We start from the raw sequence: 18101 nt of genomic DNA on the forward strand, positions 1-18101 counted from the left end.
TCTAGTCTCATGCTCAGAAGGAAAAGGACTCACAGTAAGACAACAAGTATGAAGAGAAGGAAAAAACAAAATGAAAGGGAAAGGAGAGTGGGTGACAACTGCCTAGAACATTTGATTGATGGAGAGAAAGTCCTAAACATGTAACCAGGTTTGTGTACAGCTGGGCAGGGAGTTTGCCTTCACAACACTGCCAGCTGGACGTGATGCCAAATTTTGATTTTGCTACTTGACTTAAGGTCCCAGCTTCTGGGGACACATGCATGCACTGTAGTAATAACTGAATTCTGTGATATATGCTGGTGGGCTGAGAAGAGCCATCAAGATGTGGACAGACATAAAATCCACCAATTCTGCCTGGACAAAACATCCAGAAATTTTTTCCTGTAGTAGAACTTATTATCTCCCTAATAAACACCTCTTGTCTGCTCAGCAGTCAGTTTTCCCATTTCCGTGTGGACAAGAGCCCATACCCCAAACCTGCTCCTGCAGCTGGTGCTGGTTGCTCACCCAACTGGCAGCATCAGCAGAGAGCAGAGCCAGCGAGGGCTGAGCTGGGCTGTCCACACCGTAATGGGGTTAATGTGCATATGCTGGACCATGTGAAGCTGTTTTTGTTGCTGTTTATTATCGTTTTGGTTGATGGACTGACTATTATCTTACAAGACATTTTTCTTGGAATACTTGTGCATAAACCAGAACCTTTATTAATAATTTGGAGGTGTCTTTTACATCCTCTGTTTTCCAGTGGGAGTGTGGGCCATAAACTGTGACATAAAATACGTTTTTAAACTTTTTTTTTTTTAAATAACAGTAAGAGTATGTGTATACATAAATAAATGTCCTCCATGTGTTCTGTATTTTGCTTTTTCCAGATTTTAATTTCAGGGGCAGCATTTGTGATCATTTACTATCACCTTTTGCCTCAAAGCATTTAGCTGATGATAGCACGAGTAAGAAATGGCCTTAAAACAAATTAACCTTTAACATTTATTATTTACTCCTTCTCTTTTTTTGATGACTCACAAAGGAAAATATTTTTATAAATAGAATTATATATGAATAATTGTAATATTCCTGATTTTTTTTCCTAATGAGCACAGAATGGCTAATATGGCTAAATTATGAAGCCAGAATAGTATGAGCACAAAAACCAAGAGAGGGTTTATTAAAATTCCATATTTTATATTTGCTTCCCTTCTCCTAGGGTAGGAATTTGAGAACATACAATCTATTTTCTGTTGCAGTTACCCTTTTTAGGGGAAACAGTATTGTATATATTCAGGAGAGAATAATACTGAAAATAGCATGTTTTTATCCAGGTTATGGGACTTTATTGCCTTGATCACTGCAGTGAATTTGGGTTGCTCCATTCAAAAATAGATAGATAGCAGTGGGAATAGATATGGTCCAGAGCAGGATAAAGACCATGACAGAGGCACAATAAACAGAAGAATTGCCTTGAGTAACAAAGAAATTGTGTAAGGGTAGAAAAGACAGAAAAATGTGAAGTCAAGTTACTTTCATTGAATGAAGGTATCCTTTGGTTTAAATGCCATCTGCTGCAAGTAGCCAACCATTGAGAAACCACTGAGAAGATATTTTCAGACAAAAGGTTGAACCAGGATTTTAAAAAGAAATATTTTTTTTGGTGTAACCATTGTTCATCCACGCTTAAACCAGCTGTTTGTATCAGCTCTTTTGTTTCAGCATCTGCATCGGCATGCTTGCCCTTTTAGCAGCAAACCACTACTGATTCAAGACCAACACCACTCAAAGCAATCAATGATGCACGATTTTGGTTCCTTGGTGGAGAGGGCAATAGGAGCAAAATAAGTGAAATAAGAAATTCAGGAATAATTTCTGGGGTTTGGTAAGGGGCTCCCTGCAGGAGCTGGCCCAGTCACAGCCGACAAACCTATTTGAGATGATAATGGAAAGCTGTTTACCTAAGCAACACTAATTTTCCCATTCCCTCATCAAGTTAGTTTAAAAATTATGGGGTTGTATGTATAATTGCAAACTGCTCCTCCGATAGCGCTTCCCTTGCAGTTGGGTGCAGGGGGCCTCTGTTCTCCAGATACTGTTCCTTGCCAGGTCCGCTGCCCAGCATTGCATCCAATTATTTACTAATGGTTCTGTGCAAGTGTTGAAAGTGTTTCCGCCAGCTCTGTGATATGGTGCCCTCTTGTGACCTGTTCAAAACCAGTAATCATGCACTGGTAACAAAAATCTGTAGGTTGTTGGATATCCACCTTGATTTTCAAAAGCCTGAAGTCAAGGTGATGGCCATGGCTCTGCCAGGCTTCTTTCACAGTCACACTTTAGCACAGTCAGACACATCTGAAATGACAGAGTAGCATGAAAGGGATTGTGGAATATTGCTTATGAAGATAATTAAAACTTTATCCAGAACTGGATATACAGAGCATTTGTTTGTTAGTATACAAATTTCTCATTCAGCCGGTACTGAAATTTCAGTGCTCTGCCCACGATAAAAATAATGAAAAGGAAAACCAAAACACTTTATATGTTGTTTCTCTCCATCGTGGCTGCTAACAAGTGTAATTTGCTTGGGGACAAAGAGAAGTAGGCAAGGAAATGCACAGAGGAATTAAGAAAGCAAGCTGTGGGGTCACATTTTAATGAGAATTTATTCATGGATTCCTTTTTTTCTCAGCGTCAAATGGATTATTACATTTACGTGTAACACGTTGGGTTATGCACTCCCCTGTGTGAAGCCGGACTAAATGAGGCAGATAAGACCCAGTGCACTTGGCAGAGAGAGGGGTTGCTGAGCCATGCTGCACTGGCCTGGGGGACAACCAGGGAGTGCTTGGAGCATTTGTATCTCTACAGAGAGAGAAGGCAAGGCAGGCACCCGCCAGGGGTGGTAGCTTGGGCTTTCATATGAACTAGCAGCTACTATGGCAAAAGCCCTGGAGGTTTTATGGTTTTATACTCCCCGGAAAACCTGTGCCACTGCATATTTGGGGCTGCGCCACCCACACTGGCCACCTTGCAGAGCTGGGAGAAGCTGATACACACTACCCACTTTGTTTTGCTGTTCAGACGTACAGCGAGATCATGAAAAATACATGGGGTGCAGATAAAGGCATCGGGGACCATTTCCTGGGAAATTAGTCATTTTGGGTCAAATTGCTTTTGGCCTGTGCTGAATATGGGAATTTTATGGCAAGGAATCAAAGGGATCAGGATAATCTGGTACCTCCGGCTGTCCAGACTTGGGTAATTTAGGGGTCATCTGCACTTTTTGTGGTGTACTGTCTAGGGTTTGAAGAGCACGTGGCATGAGCATGACCGGACAAGAAGAGAAGATGGCAGAGAATTTTTGGGGAAGATCTCTCAGCTCTGGAATACACCAGCCAGCTCAGTGTGCTGCAAAGTCCCCACGCTGCTGTCAGACATAACACAGAGACAAACTGAGGGCCATAAGCAACAAGATATACGTTGTTGTTAGGATTTTACAGCAGTTTTTTAATCAGAATGATTTGCTCTGGATGGAGTCGAAATGGATTTCCTCCAGATGATTTCTCATTCATTTTTTTCCTAATTGTAGTGTCTCTCTTTTTTTCCGCCCCCATGTGTTATAAAAGTAGATAGAAGCAGGGAAGAGAAGTTATTTGAAGTTGAAACGAGTTCTCTCTTTCTCACATGGTCTTCAGCTTTTCATGCCTATGCCTCCAAGCCATGATCTGAGCCTACAGAGTTCCCAGACTGGGGGTCTTTGAAGTGGAGTTCAAGTCTTGCAAATGAGAGGCAGCAGCAGAATTGTACTTGGTTTCAAATTTGGGACTGAAATGTCAAAGCTGTGCTCTGCCTGTATTTCAGGTTTGGTGCTGAGGTCTTCTCTCAATGAGATTGAACAAGCTGGTTTTTGAGTTTGGATCTTGAAAGATTTGGGATTAGGTGAAAAAAGAGAAACAAACTAGTATTACTGACTTCTATAGTTTAAACCTTTCCCAGGACTCAGCCTTCTTCCAGCTTTTGACAAGTTAATTTACAAGCCTGCTAGAGGTGCATGTTGATATCGGAATTTTCCTGAGCTATAATCGTGTTTTATTTTACTGTTACTAAAAAGTAAAAACTGTAAAAGATCTATATTGGTGCACCAAGTGCAACTGCATTGAGTTGATGAGCAATTAAAACCACTTCTTGCATAATAAAGCACATTCTATCATGTTGCACTTAAAATGTGTTATACAGCATTTAGCTAAATTACTGTAAATCACCTATTTAAAGAAGTTTTCCTTTCAGCCTCTCATGTGAAAAAAATGCTGGAAACAGTAAAAGGATAATGATCTATAATGTCAGAAAGATAAAAACCAGGATTTCAGTTGTCTCCTGGAATTAAAGGCTGTAGTGATGCTGTTAAAGGCAAGCTGTTCTCTGTCCCCTGTTGCTCCCTTGCATCAGCATCACGAAGTCTAACAGACTCTTACTTATCACTGCACTGCAGAGTGGCAAGGCTGGAGAAAAAGGAGTTGCTGGTGAAGGCAAGTGGATTGAGGACAGGGTGGTGGCAGGGGGCTGTGACGAGTTACAAGTGCCAATGTCTACAGGGACCATCCCTCTTGTGGAGGGTGGGGCAAAGCTGTGGCTATGGAAATAGGGTTTTGTCCCCGTTCACCACTCACAGTCCTTGCCCCCCTCTCTCTGTTATCCCAGAGCCAACTTACTGCAGCACCATGGGGCAGGGTATGGGAAGCCCTCCCTGCATTTTTTTTTTCTGGGAAGCAGCTTGGTGTCAAAACGAGCTTGACTCCTTTGGGGAGATTCGGTTGTTTATAGGTACATGCTATAAATATCAAATAGATGCACTGAGGTATGTCTTGAAAGAACAGATCATAGTATTATATGCATCAGCACAACAGTCATCTCTGCCATCTGAATATGGGATTGCGTCTGTCTGGATACCTGAGTCAGCTTCCATCAGGGACTGATTGGGCTTTTATTTTGCTCTGTCTTCTATGTCCTTAGGTTTTACAGCAGTTAGGGAGCTTGCATGGCCCTACCATTTGTTGAAAATGTATCCCCCCTGCTTTTCTGAGGAGTAAACCATACCTAGCCCAGGGAGTGCAGGTCCTGGGGAGTGCACTCTTGTCATGCAAAGGTGTATGACTCCAGTTAGGCAGGTATTGCCCCAAGTGACACAATAATCCTGCAGACCTACTAAATTAGATAGTTTCCCTTTCATTAAAACAAAGTAAATTAAGTGTTTCTCTAAGCTTGTCCTTCTCCCTTCTTAAATAATGATCGACCCTTCTCCTCTTCTTTGGTGCTTGTTAATACTTGCTGGATTTTTCTGATAGTTTTTAACTCCTCCATGAATTTACCTTTTCTGTTATTTTCCTCTCTGCTTCTGCTATTTCTCAAAACCTCAGTGTCTCTCTCTCTCAAAACCTCGGTCTCTGAAGAGAGTAGACCTGTGCTTCTGCTGCTTCTGGCAGGACTTTTTAAGATCTCGGCCCCACACACAGCAGTCTGTTAACCTCAGTTTGTCCTATTCTCTCCCCTGTGTTGCTCAGAAAGCATATTTTTTACAGGAAATCCTAAGTCCCTCCTGTTTTTTCTCCATGCAATGTGCTCACATGGGCTGGGTGGATGACTGTACCTAACGTGTACGCCTGATGCTTTGCCTGGTGCTGGCGGGGTGCTCTCTCCCCTCAGGGCTCTGCTGCGCGTGGGCTGGCTTGAGGTTGTGAATGCCAATACAGCAGCAAACACTCCCTGCTGCTAAGCCCACAGACTGCCCGGGTACCCGGCTCAGTCGTGACACTGTTCCCACAAAGACATACTGTATTTCAGTGTAAACTGCCAGCCTAACCCAATCCTGGAAACGTGGGTAATCACTATGAATCAGTATTTTTTTTTCCCGGTGTGCCACAGGTCTGATGTGGATAATCCGGTTTTGCTTTCTTTAGCTGGACCCTTCTCCCTGGCCCCAGTGTGTGCGTCCTGGGGGTGAAGGCTCAGACATGCCCAAGCCCACCCGAGGGGCATACCCACTCCTTTCCCCACCACTGCTCTCCATCCACTGTGCTGGGTCTCACCTGGTCCTTCAGAAAACTTGTTGGAAATCTGAACAGCAGAAGATACTTTTATTTTAATTCCACTTGTTCTCATGTGTTTTTCCAAATGAATACGATTGTAGTACACGCTGTTGCCGGTCTGAAAATACCAACTCTGTCTGAAAATACATCTGTCTTACTGTTGTAACCTTCCTGCCCATTATCTTGTTAGATGGTAAGTGCTAACCAGTTGTGTCTGATCAATACCTGCCTGGGAAGACTCCAAGAAACCCTTGGCTGGTTCAGGAGCTGCTGTTAGATCAGCAAAGGGGTCTCTCAGCCTGGCTGAGTGCTGAATGATGCCTTGAACCACGGCAGGTAGTGCTGCAGTGCTGGTGGAAAGCTCATCCTTCAGAAGTAAGATAAAATTCTGGAATTCTGACTGCTTTTGGTCATTAGCTTTTCTTTTTTAGAAAAGAGAGGGTATAACATCAGGCTCTTAACTTTTTTCCAGCTGCAGTAATTGGCTTCATTTGGTTGAATAGGATGCAGTTTTCTCACTTTGGGATTGCTCAGAGGACTCTTCTAGGATTTCTAACACCATCATAAAGCCCATCAGATGCCAGGTGCCATGGGTCACACCCAAAGTCAGGTCTAGCAAGGACCTTCCTATTGCAGCAGGGATAAGAAATAGCACAGTGCCCAGTCCTGTGACGTTCTCTGTGCCAGGGCAGTGCTCCACCCCAGCTGCACACGTAGCCTGGTGCAATGTGACCTTAGTCCTGGGCAAGTGATGCAGGCTCGCTGCCGTCTGCTCTCTTGACACAGCATAATTTGTTTGCCAACCTTGCTGGTCATGCTGGTATCTGGAGGCCCATTTATCTGAAATGGCTCAGAACAACTTCAGGGCTTAAATTTCCTTTATTCACCAATCTCCCTTAATCTTAGGGATTGAAAGCGGTAATTCCCCCGATGGTGACTTTCTTCAGACTGAGAGTCATTCAATTATCTTCCTTGTCTGTTGATCTGAAACTAGAGTTCTTGAGAAGTTGCTTTTTCCTCTAAGTCTGTGGCTCTAAATGACTGGAGCTGTCCTTCTGCCTTTTACTAACTCTTACTGGTGACTTGGTGCATGTGAGTTTTATATCACTTTTTTCTCTACTTTTCATTCATCAGTTGCTAAACTGATAAAAAACTATGATTTCATTAAAAATAATTTTTTACAGCTCGATTTAAATTCTTATTCTTTCCCAACTTTTATCACTAGTCCAGCATTCTGCTTTCTGTAATCTCTGACAAATAATGAAAATTCTTCTCAAAAGCATGTGGGTGCTTCTGTTATCATATAAACCAGTCTCTCATCTCTGCCAGTGTGTACTTAGTCTTATCAGAGAATCTGTACAGCCATAAATTTATGAGCACTGACACTAATGCAAATCTGTGTTCCTGTAAGATGTAATTCCTTCAGCTTCTTTGCACCACCAGCACTCGAACTTAGTCCCACTAGAGGCAAAATTGTCCCAGACCTTCTTGTCCACTCTGCTGAGCTGTGTAGTCTGGTGCCCAGTCTGACAAACAGCAATGTAAAAAGAAGAGGTGTTGGCTCAGCTACATGAGCCCAGTGCTGGGTCTCTATCCACGACAGGAGCTGATGCTGTCTTGGACAGCCTGGCCCCTTTCAGAAGTGCTCCATAACGAGGCAGCCCTGCGTTAGGGATGATAGTTGGTATATCCTGCGTATTTCCTCTAATATCTGTCAGTTTATCAGCTGCCCATGAATTAATGTGTTCTTTTCTTTAGTATCATGGCAAATGATCTTTGCTGTCTTGCTCTCTTGATGGTGTCCAGCATTTTGTTGACTATTCATGCTGCTTCTACATATTGAGCTGGTGATTCAGAGTCCCTAAACGATACCTGTGACGGCCTCATCGTCTTTCTCCTGAGTTTTAACTACCAGTCCCAGATTCAGCATCATAGCAGCAGCAGTGGGCAAGTTTCCGTGCTTTTTCTCGTGGTAAAACCTTGGAAAAGATAGGGTGCGTGGCAATCCTGAAAATGCAAAACCTGCATTGGGGCCATAGTGCATAATGCATTATTCTCTTAAGAAAAATCCCATCATTTTCTGCAGTTTTGCCCTAGAGAAGAGGCCAGGGAGCAGAGTTGCCAGGCTAAGCAAACCCACGTGTGTGCTGTTCCTGGCAAGGGCTCAGCGACTGCAAGGGACACGAGCTCCCTGTCACTAGATCTGTTTTCTCTGGGTGTGTATTTCCTGACTGACTTTAAGGAAAATGTGTACAAAGAAGCTGGGAAACTCTGACACTGCAAATGTATCATTGGTCTTGGGTTTTCTGATTTCACCTGTTCTGCTTAGCAGGATTTTAAGAATTTCTGCCAAGGCTGCCCCATTCCTCTGTGTTGACTCTCTACAGCACCGAGGTGGCTCCATTATTTCTAGTAATCACTGCTTTTGTAATCAGTCACTTTTGTAAGTGTGACTATGTATCTGCATCTACGCTCACAGACACATAATATATTCTACCAACCCAACAATTTCCTGGAAGTTGAAAGAGGGGGAGGAGTTGGTGAAGAGAACTCTGCAGTTGAAGGAATGGAATAAGTGGCTTTATGCCTGAAAATTACAATTTTCAGCATCATTTACACTGAACACCAGACCCAAAAAAAAGCAGGTATAAAAAAATGAGATGCAGTGATGACCTTTATCAGCTGTTGTGACAACTATAAATCAGGCTGCAAATTCTCATCAGCTCACTGGACAGAATTCATTACAGACAGAGGCTGCTGCATTGCTTTTTATCTTTGATTGAGGTATGTCGCATTTAAATAAATGCTCTTGCACTGGAAAAAAATCACACACTTCAAAACAGAAGTCCAAGAATATTATTCATTGATTCTTCTGAGGACTAAAATAATACGACTTAGAGACTAGCTAAACCTCACAGTGTTTTGCTTGGAATATAATGCAGATCAATTTGTTCTTCTCTTAAGCAGACCAATTTTCTGTTCATTCATTCAGATGCTGTGTTGATGGTTTGTATTGAATATAATAACAAGATTTACAGCCCTAACAAATCAGTGCTGCTTAATTTTTTCTTCCTTATTCATACTAGAAGTACATACAGCAGATTAGCACCTGACTTTAATCGATCCACTTTAATAAATAATGAGAAAATCTTTCATCTGCTACTTCCAACTATGGAGCAACTTTTATGTAATCGTCTTGAAGTTTCACAATTTATTAAAATGTTATTTTTCTCTGGAGCACAGGGAGCAATAGAAGTTTAGTAGCAGTGTCATTATGGGCAGTAATGTAACTTCCAGCAGTTCATGCAGTGCTCAAGAAACAGCTACCAAATATTAAGAGCCCCACAGACTCATTAGTTTAATAAGCTGTTTTACCTGAGTACTGAACTTTGAGCTGAGTTTCATTGCTAGTTTTTTCTGTAATTAGGAAATATCCACAGAGGCTTGCAATTATCCGAATGATTTGCTGGCCATATTTCAAATGCTTTTTTCTTTCTAGAACTTAGTATGTAGTTGGAAAATATTCTATGCTGTTGACATCAGGTGATTATTAAAGAAGTAATATTTTTCAAAATGTCGGATGGTTAGGTAATATTCTGACTCTCGGTTTAGTTATTCCTGTTATTTCTAGAATACCTGAAAATAAAGTTTCCTCAAAAAAAAAACGATGCTTCAGCCTTAATGGCCTAAGGATACAAAGTGTATAGGAAGCATTAGTATGTAGGAAACATTAGTACCTTTTATTATATCACCTCCTAAAGGCTTTTCTTAAGGATCTGGTCACAGAAGCTGGAAGTTCGTGTTGTAAATAAGTCAGTGGTGGATCAGACCCCAGAGATCATCTTTTCCGCTGCCTGGACTGGGACAAGGGAAAATACTTAGGGAATATTTTAAAAAGCAAGTGAATTTCTAAGATCTCCTAGTTCTGTTTAATCAATTCTTCCCCAGTTTTAAGAATCTTTATTCAGTCATAAATTGTGTGAAGCAGTATTTTAAAGTCTTGGATATAATCAGGCATGCTTACAAAAATGCCATGCCCTTGAATAACACCCCAGGACTACCGACAAAATTTTAATAATTTCAAATCCAAACAGGAACTCTTGTCATTATTCTGGTCTCAAATACAAGTCTTAATCTAATTCAGATCCTGCATTTTTATTCAGGACCAAAGATGCTGATAAATTTTATTCCATAATTAAAATAAAGAGATGCTTTGGGAACTTTGCCTATGAGTCTGAAGGGATGCTGCTGTGATTTGGACACCGAGAATCTTAAGTCTCTAAAAATCTTATTTGGAGAGGATCATCCAGATTGCAGCAACAGTTGGGCCTCACAGAATCTGATTCATCCCAGTCTCAGAAAAATTCTTTCTTCCTGTGATTACATGTAAAACTGTGATATGCAGGAGATGACTGTTTTTATTGATAGTAATAAGTAATGTGTAGAAGCTTCTCCTCTGCACTTTCAGAGTATTTTACAAAGATGATTATTGACTGTGATGAGGATTATCATCACCAGCTTAGATATAAAAGAAGACTAAAACATGGGTAAGGAAGGACTATGGTATGGTCTCTACACCAAAGTTTTGAAAGAACTGTGTCTCTGGCCCCAATGTTTAGCAGGTTACCCCGATTTGGGCAGTGTGCATCTGTCTATGCTTACGAGTTGGGTCTGTGCTTTTATGAATCTGGTAGGATTTAATCTCACCCCTGACTCATCTCAGAACAACCCATGGATAACGCTTAACCGTTCACGTGTCCCTGCCACCTGTGGGATGTACCATGGTAGCCACACTGAGGTAGTCATAGTGAAGGCAGGCAATGAGGAGTTGTTTCCCTAGATGAAATTGGAAGCAAAAGCTCGGTAGGATACATCAGTTTTCAACCTTTATTTAGCCAGGCTGGAGGGAAAACAAAAACAAACAAACCCCAAACCAGAAAAAACAACACTACTCCCGTGTCAGGAAGAACTGCTGGATCTTTTAATGGCAGTGTGCTTGGGAGTTAGGCTTTATCTGTGGGGCAGGGCGTGTAAGCACTTCGGTTTATGTCATCTGACAAAGTCACAATGCTTTATTGTTGTAATGGTTTTTCATCCTCAGCCTTTGACCTGCTACCTGACCCTCTTTTGGATTCTCTCTCATATATCTTCCCCAATCTTTCTATCAAGTAGGTTTTGAGTTTTGAGAGCTGGAAACTATCTATTGTAGGGGACTCCTGTTCTTGTCTTTTTCCAGATGCCTTGAATGCTGAGTTAATCCTGAAGTGCAACAAGAACGAGCTAATTTGTCCTGTTCCATGTGAAAATGGCAATTTCTTTGCATGCATCTTCTTCTAGTATTAGTTTGCAGACAAACGGCAGAGCTGGAAGATCTGCACAATATTATGTTCCAGAATGTGCCGTGTTAGAGAGCGATTTGCCTTTGACTTTCAGAGACTTTCTAGGCATCTGGCTTATTAAACTCCTACAGAGACTGAGAATCTTGGAAACCTTTAAGCATAAAGAATGCTTTTCAACTTTTTTTTCCTACACTAACAAGATAGCAAGCTGTGTATGTGCATTCGAAACAGGTGACCCTCTTGCATTCAGCTCTGGGAAAGTGTGGCAGAATAAACATGTGACGAAAAATATCTGTGTTGTTTAATGACTCTCCTGGAAGCCGCTTTACCAGCAATGGCTGCATAAATAAATAAATAAATAAATAAATCTGGGTTTTTAGAGGGGAGTTCCCTGCTGTACTATTGGTTCAGGTCCTTAATTATGTTCTACACAAACACAGTATCAGACTTCCTTAATGTTCTTTTCTTTTCCTCCTTGCAGATAATGAATTCATTTATAGAAACCAGAATGGCACAGTGATTCTGAGGAATGTCGAAACTAACAATTCAACAATATTAATAGAAAACAAAAAAATTGTAAGTATTTTTTATAATGAGTAGAAGAAATTCACAGTGTTCTTGCAGTGGGATCAGTAAAGCAGAAAATGACCTGGGTTTCAACTGTGTGCGTTGTCAAGGAGAGGCATTTCACTGGTAATGCTATCGGGTATGCAGTGACGGGTAACGTGAAATTGAACTCCAGCTTTTGTTATTATTTTGCAAGCTCAGTTCTTATACTGCAGGAAAGCACCATATAGATACCTGAAGCTAGTCTTGCATATCATATATAATTGAAGGATGCATAATTCTTGTCTCTATGTGCTTAATAGAAAAGCCAATTGATATAATCTACTGTCTGTGGGTAGAATTCCCCATATTCCTCCATGCAAATACTTAATTTTTAATTTGTGGATTTGCTGATTTTTCTTGCCTGATAAATATGATTTCACTCTTGTTAATGAATGGTGCTGATGAATGGAAGTGAGTTGCATATGAGAGAAGCTGTAAGAAATCATTGGGAAAAGAAGCAAGTAGATGGCTATGAAAATGAATGAAAATCAACTCACAGCTGATACAGAGTATTATTTATAATGATGGAAGTGTTTTATAGCATTGGGGTTTTTGTAGTAGATTAAGCCATTTTTTTGGCAGATGTTAGTACATTAAATGTCAGAATGTTTTCAATATTTCAAAACTTCAAATAAGAAGTTTATTTCTGAAGTAAAATACACTTACGTTTGCTCCAACAATGAGAAATGAATCACATCATCCTTGCAAAATTGTCACTTATGCAGTACCAGCCTAAGGTTTGGATTAACATGAGGTGGGTTTTTGTACTGTATCACTGCAAAACTACAAAAATAGGGGGTGGCTAACAGAGACTTAATGACCCAAGATCTGCAGGGAACAGCTTTAGAAACTCAAAAGAAAAATCTGCTAAAAACCTATAAAACCACATTCCAGGTTGATTTTATTTTGCAGTATGAGTATGTGACTCATACAAAGCTCGAGTACATTAATAATTATCTTTTTAATGAGACAAAGAATTTGTCACTGAGTTATTATTGCAGGACCCAGCCTTAAACTTCACACGCTGCCATTTAACCATTAACCTTTGCTACATCAAATAAGCAATCCTCTTTTACCAGAAGTACATTAATAATTATCTTTTAAATGAGACAAAGAATTTATCAGTGAGTTATTGCAGGACCCAGCCTTAAACTTCACACTCTGCCATTTAACCATTAAGCTTTGCTACATCAAATAAGTAATCCTCTTTTACCAGAGTGTAACCCCTTTCTTTACAATTCTGCAAAGGGCCAAGAAATGGTCTGGCTTCTTTTAATGTCAAGGTTGAGTCAAACTGCTTCTATTTGGCCTCTCTTTATTCCTCTGGTTTTTAATTTTGCCATTTGTGAGAAAAATACGGTGTTACAAGATAATCCTACTTTTATGCCATGACCTCCCTACTGCCTGTTTTTCCCTTGCTCCTCTGTCCTCTCAGTAAACAAATCTGTAGAACATCACCTCCACGTTAATCTGAAAAGTCCCAATAAACCTGCACAACATCACCTACACATTAATCCAAAACATCTCATGCATGAGCCACCATTACACCTCATCCAAGGACATTGCCCTCATCCTTTCCTTGACTGGGCAAGAAAAACTTTTGCTACCTTGGCGTGTTTCTTTCTCCAAGTTATTAATATAACAGTAAATAAAGACTGTTTTCATGCAGACACTGCTAGCTCTCACGTTCCCCAGATCACGTTCCCCCATCCTGATCCATGCTGGCCCATTAGCTCATCGGGATGCCCGGACAGATAGGTGCCCCATCCCTGGAAACATTTCAGTTCAGGTTAGACAGGGCTCTGAGCAACCTGATCTAGTTGAAGACATCTCTGCTCACTACAGGGCGCTTGGTCTAGATGGCCTTTAAACATCTCTTCCAACATGAACCGTTCTATGATTCTGTGATCAGTCCCCTCCCTCTGCCTTTGGCTGTCCCCTGGGTTCCCCATACACTGCCTCCAGCCTTGCTGGCCTTGGGGAGGACTCTCCCAGTGGGATGTTGTGCATTTCCCTGCAGCCAAATTCTCCTTTTTTCTCCATGGGAATCTCTCAAGGACTTGAATTTGTCAGGTGAGAGGGTGAGATTTAAAAGGCCGTGGATGAGCAGCCTGTAAGTGGCACCTCTCTTTGACCTTAGTGCTGTGTGTGTCAGCAATGTCTTACTTTGAGACACACGGGAAAGGTGAAAGGTCTGCGCAATATACATGGTAAGTGGAGCAAGGAAAAAGTAATTCCTGACAAGTCTGAGATATTTTGGCATCTCTTCTGTTTTTGCAGACCCCATGTCAAGGTGCACCTGGAAAGCTGTATCACCACAGCAACTTGAAGACTTTTTTAACTCAGGAAGATGGGATATTTTTCCTCAGTGTTGTCTTAATTGGGAGACACAGTGGTGTCTCATTATACTAATTTGCTCCAGCAGGCATTTACTGTTTGTTATCTCCTGCACTTCAGCCAGTGACTGCAGGGGATGAGAGGGAATTAATAAATTTGCATTTATCAGAGTTTTCTAGTACCTGCTGCCCACCGCTGACCCACCAGCCACTGTGCCATCAGTTTGTAAGGAAAATTCAGATTTTTTGAGATAGCTGCCTGCTCCGAGTCACAATGCAGTTATGCTTTCTCTTGTGGGAGCATTTAAGTGCCAAGATAACATTTCTGAGTTTTGAAAAGAGATGTGATGTGTTATTTCTCAAGACACTTAGTCTGGCAGTATTCTTCATAATTAGGAAGATGGTCATAACAATTAGTTCTAGATGTCATTGGTTTGAAAACTGAAAAATATTTATTTCAATGTTTGATTTCTTTTCTAGGTCTCCTTAAAGGCTATTCGATATGAAGTGTCACCTGACCGCGAATATGCACTTTTTGCTTTTAATGTTGAACCAGTAAGTAAATAGATTTGATTTCAAAATACACAGCCAGCGGTGAGCTTTTCTTTTTTTTATCTTCTATGCCAGTAAGATGATATTTTAAATGGATTTATTTCTATGAAAAAAAAGAAAGAAAACCCCTCACGTAGATATTCTGAGACCATGTCATGCTGCCATCTAGTAGAGGAGAAAGGTATAAATTACACCGTAAAGGAAACACTGTCATTGCCAGGATTTTATAGCATTTGGGAGAGGGATTGTAAGGACATGTCTTTGCTACAAGGATTTCTATTCCTCTTCTGTGAATTTTTTTTCCATGATCCCTTTTTCAGCCACACTATAAATTTCTTCCCCAGAACAAAAAGCAACTGTCAATGTCTCCCACAATTGAAATAACACATTAATTACGGTGCCACCGTTCCCAAAGCTGCAGTTAGAGTTGAGCTATCACTTTCATTATAAATCCTTTCTTTCAGAGGTTTAGGTATAAATCATTTGTAAGAAATCATTGTTGAGTTACTACTAAATTAGGGTGTATTTTCAACCAAACTTCAAAGCACAAAAGTGTAATGAGTAATTTTTAAATGATGACTAAAGAATCAAACACATGGGAAGCAGTTCTTCAGCATGAATAATATTTATTTTCTTTTTAAATTCTGCTGGTATAAGAACCTGAAATGTTTGAATAATAGCTCTGCTGTACTTCTCGGATAAACTATGAGCCTGGTACGTTTTGTTTCTGTAATATAGAATTGCACCAATTTCTCAAAATAAAAATAATTCATTCACCAGCAACTGTAATTCTTCTTCCATAAAATAAATCTAGTTTAAGCTGCTAACCAAAGGAAATTTGTTGGTCCTGTAGGTAGCAGAGGTTGTGGCTCATCTGATTTCTCTGCTGTCATCTTTGGAGTTATTCCTGACTCACAGTGGTATAAAAGTCAGGAGAATTGTGCGCGGTGTTAGAAAAAGTTCAAATAAAACTGTATCAGAAACTTTAGGGGTAATTCTTAAGGAGGTTTTTGCTGGGAAATGATTGCTGGTGCAACTTCACTTACCTGAAACTTAGCAGAGTTCTAGACAGAGTTGGATGTGGAAGTGTTACATTAAATCTAAATATAGAGAAGACAGCTTAATGGCAACTGATAAGCAAAGTCTTTGCCTGAAAGCCCCTCTGCTTTGTGTGCCAGAGGTGTTTTCTAAAATCAGTTATTTTAGAGGAGCTTGGCCTTTGGCTGTGGAAGCCCTGTGCCAATGCTGCTCAAATGCATTGGGCAAGCTGGAAGAGCCCTGAGGGAGGGCTTCCTCAGTTCCTCCGAGAATGAGAAAAAAATGTCTGTAACGACAAAAAATTTTAACAAGAGAAAACATTTCATTCCTAAAAAGCAGCAGTAAGAAATTCTGGTTTTAATTTCAACCTTTATCCACCAAAAGGTCAGCACACTTGGAAGAGCTGCAAGAAGCAAATTTATGGGGGCTTTTGCAGCCCAGATTATGTGTTCAGCCTACAAAGGAACACTTGATGCAGGCAATGGAAGAGGAGGAGAAGGATGGTGATGGGAAGGGATGTGCTGGAAGGGTTTTCTCTGCATCCTGCTCTCTGCCTTTCAGTGCTTGCAGATCTCTGTGTTTGAGGTACAGGCAAAACACTGCATTTGTGGTGCCTGACTGGAGAAGAGAGAGCAGCACAGAGGCAGGTGCTCCCTTTCTCACACCATGTCGTCCAGAAAGGAAAACCCAAGGTGGCAAGCTGGAAACACGACCTCTGGGAAGATATCAGGGTGTGAAACATGCTCAGTGGAAGAGAGAATCCCAAATTGTTCAAGTACCCATGTATAAGTTTATGACAGCAAGAGTTCCTGAAATTGTCTTCTGGTAACAACCAAACCAAACCAAACCCCTTCCTCCTTTTTCCTTTAAGATCCATGCTTAGAAAGATACAAAGATATCTTTTTGAAGAAGCATACTAATAGAGGGGTAGTAAGATTCACATTAACATTGAATGTCAAGCCATGATGGGTGGCTCTTTGTTTATTAAACGTCCAATAACTGTTAAATTACTTATTCAGCTTTCTTCTCACTTGGTATGCAGACTGTGGCTACAAATAATTGTGTGCAAGTTAGCTTTTCACATTTTCGGCATTTCAAACTTTATTCTTGGATGAAATTCAAATTACACTGTTTTCTGCAACACAAGATATTGATTAGCAAAGCCTTGGGCAGTTGTCCTTGTTGCAAAGTCGAAAGGAAGTTTCAGGAAATCTATTAGCAAAGGGCGTTTGTTTAAGGTTTAATTCTACAAGTACTTTTAAGAAATAAACTTTTTGAAATTATTGTGTATTTATAGGTGTCAGAATGTGTTGCTTTATTTTTTTGCCACCTAAATGTGTGACATGCTGCCTTTTAATCATTTATAAGTACAGATGTTTTCATCTTTTTTTTACACTCTAGAGCTGTGTTGCATTTACATATGTATATAATATCTTAATATACATCTATGAATTAATCATTTATCTGCATTCTAACATGAATGGATTCAGCCTCTATTTTTAATACCTGTTAGGAATAAAAATGAAAATAAAAAAGCATAGTGTGTCACTCCAGTGAAGTGAAATATTTTAAAGAAAAATGCTGCAAAGGCATTTCCTGCCACTAATAGCTTTCTTCTAAGGGTCTTTATCCGCACAGAAGCATCATAGTGTTGGTCTGGGTAATGGCACTGACACCCACATTGGAATAACAGAGCCCTGAACTGGCAGACACCTATTTTGCAAAGATATTGAGGCAACTAATGTATGTTTTCCTCTTGTATCACTCCATCCTCTTAGAGACTGATGAATTAAAGCATGTTCCTTAAAATGCATTTCTCCCAGGAAGCCTGGCAGGCAGTTGTGAGGCTGGCGAGGGTACGTTGTGGTGAGTCAGGCTGCCAGCTTTCATTCTGAATGCTTTTTTGCAGTGCTTATATTTACAAAAGTTTAATCTTTCAGGCAGCAATATTCTGGGTAAATCTTGTGCTAACAGGGAGCTTTTCTAACCTCGAACACAGAAGATTTGCTCTTTTTCTGGAAAGGTCATAGGGAAGGCACCAGGCTTCTTTGTCTTTAAAATACTCTTGCAATTTTTCTGTTGATATTTTTGGGGGGTTTGTTGCTTTACACTAGAGCAAGATCCAACCTGAGGCTGAAACCACAGGGTGAAGTTTT

At 40.6% G+C, this 18101-nt stretch overlaps 1 protein-coding gene across 1 annotated transcript in view; it reads left to right on the forward strand.

Annotated features, from left to right (window-relative positions):
- The window catches only part of LOC104494624 (dipeptidyl aminopeptidase-like protein 6), a gene marked incomplete at both ends in the record, with an annotated part of 34506 nt that extends 19596 nt beyond the window's left edge, over positions 1–14910 (forward strand). The window contains 2 exons of the mRNA XM_010137487.1: positions 11892–11986; positions 14836–14910. Coding sequence (XP_010135789.1) covers positions 11892–11986; positions 14836–14910 — 170 coding nt within the window. The remainder of the gene's footprint in view (positions 1–11891; positions 11987–14835) is intronic.
- Between the last annotated feature and the right edge of the window lie 3191 nt (positions 14911–18101).

This window comes from Buceros rhinoceros, unplaced genomic scaffold (assembly GCF_000710305.1).
Source record: "Buceros rhinoceros silvestris isolate BGI_N320 unplaced genomic scaffold, ASM71030v1 scaffold5316, whole genome shotgun sequence".
Lineage (NCBI taxonomy): Eukaryota > Metazoa > Chordata > Aves > Bucerotiformes > Bucerotidae > Buceros > Buceros rhinoceros.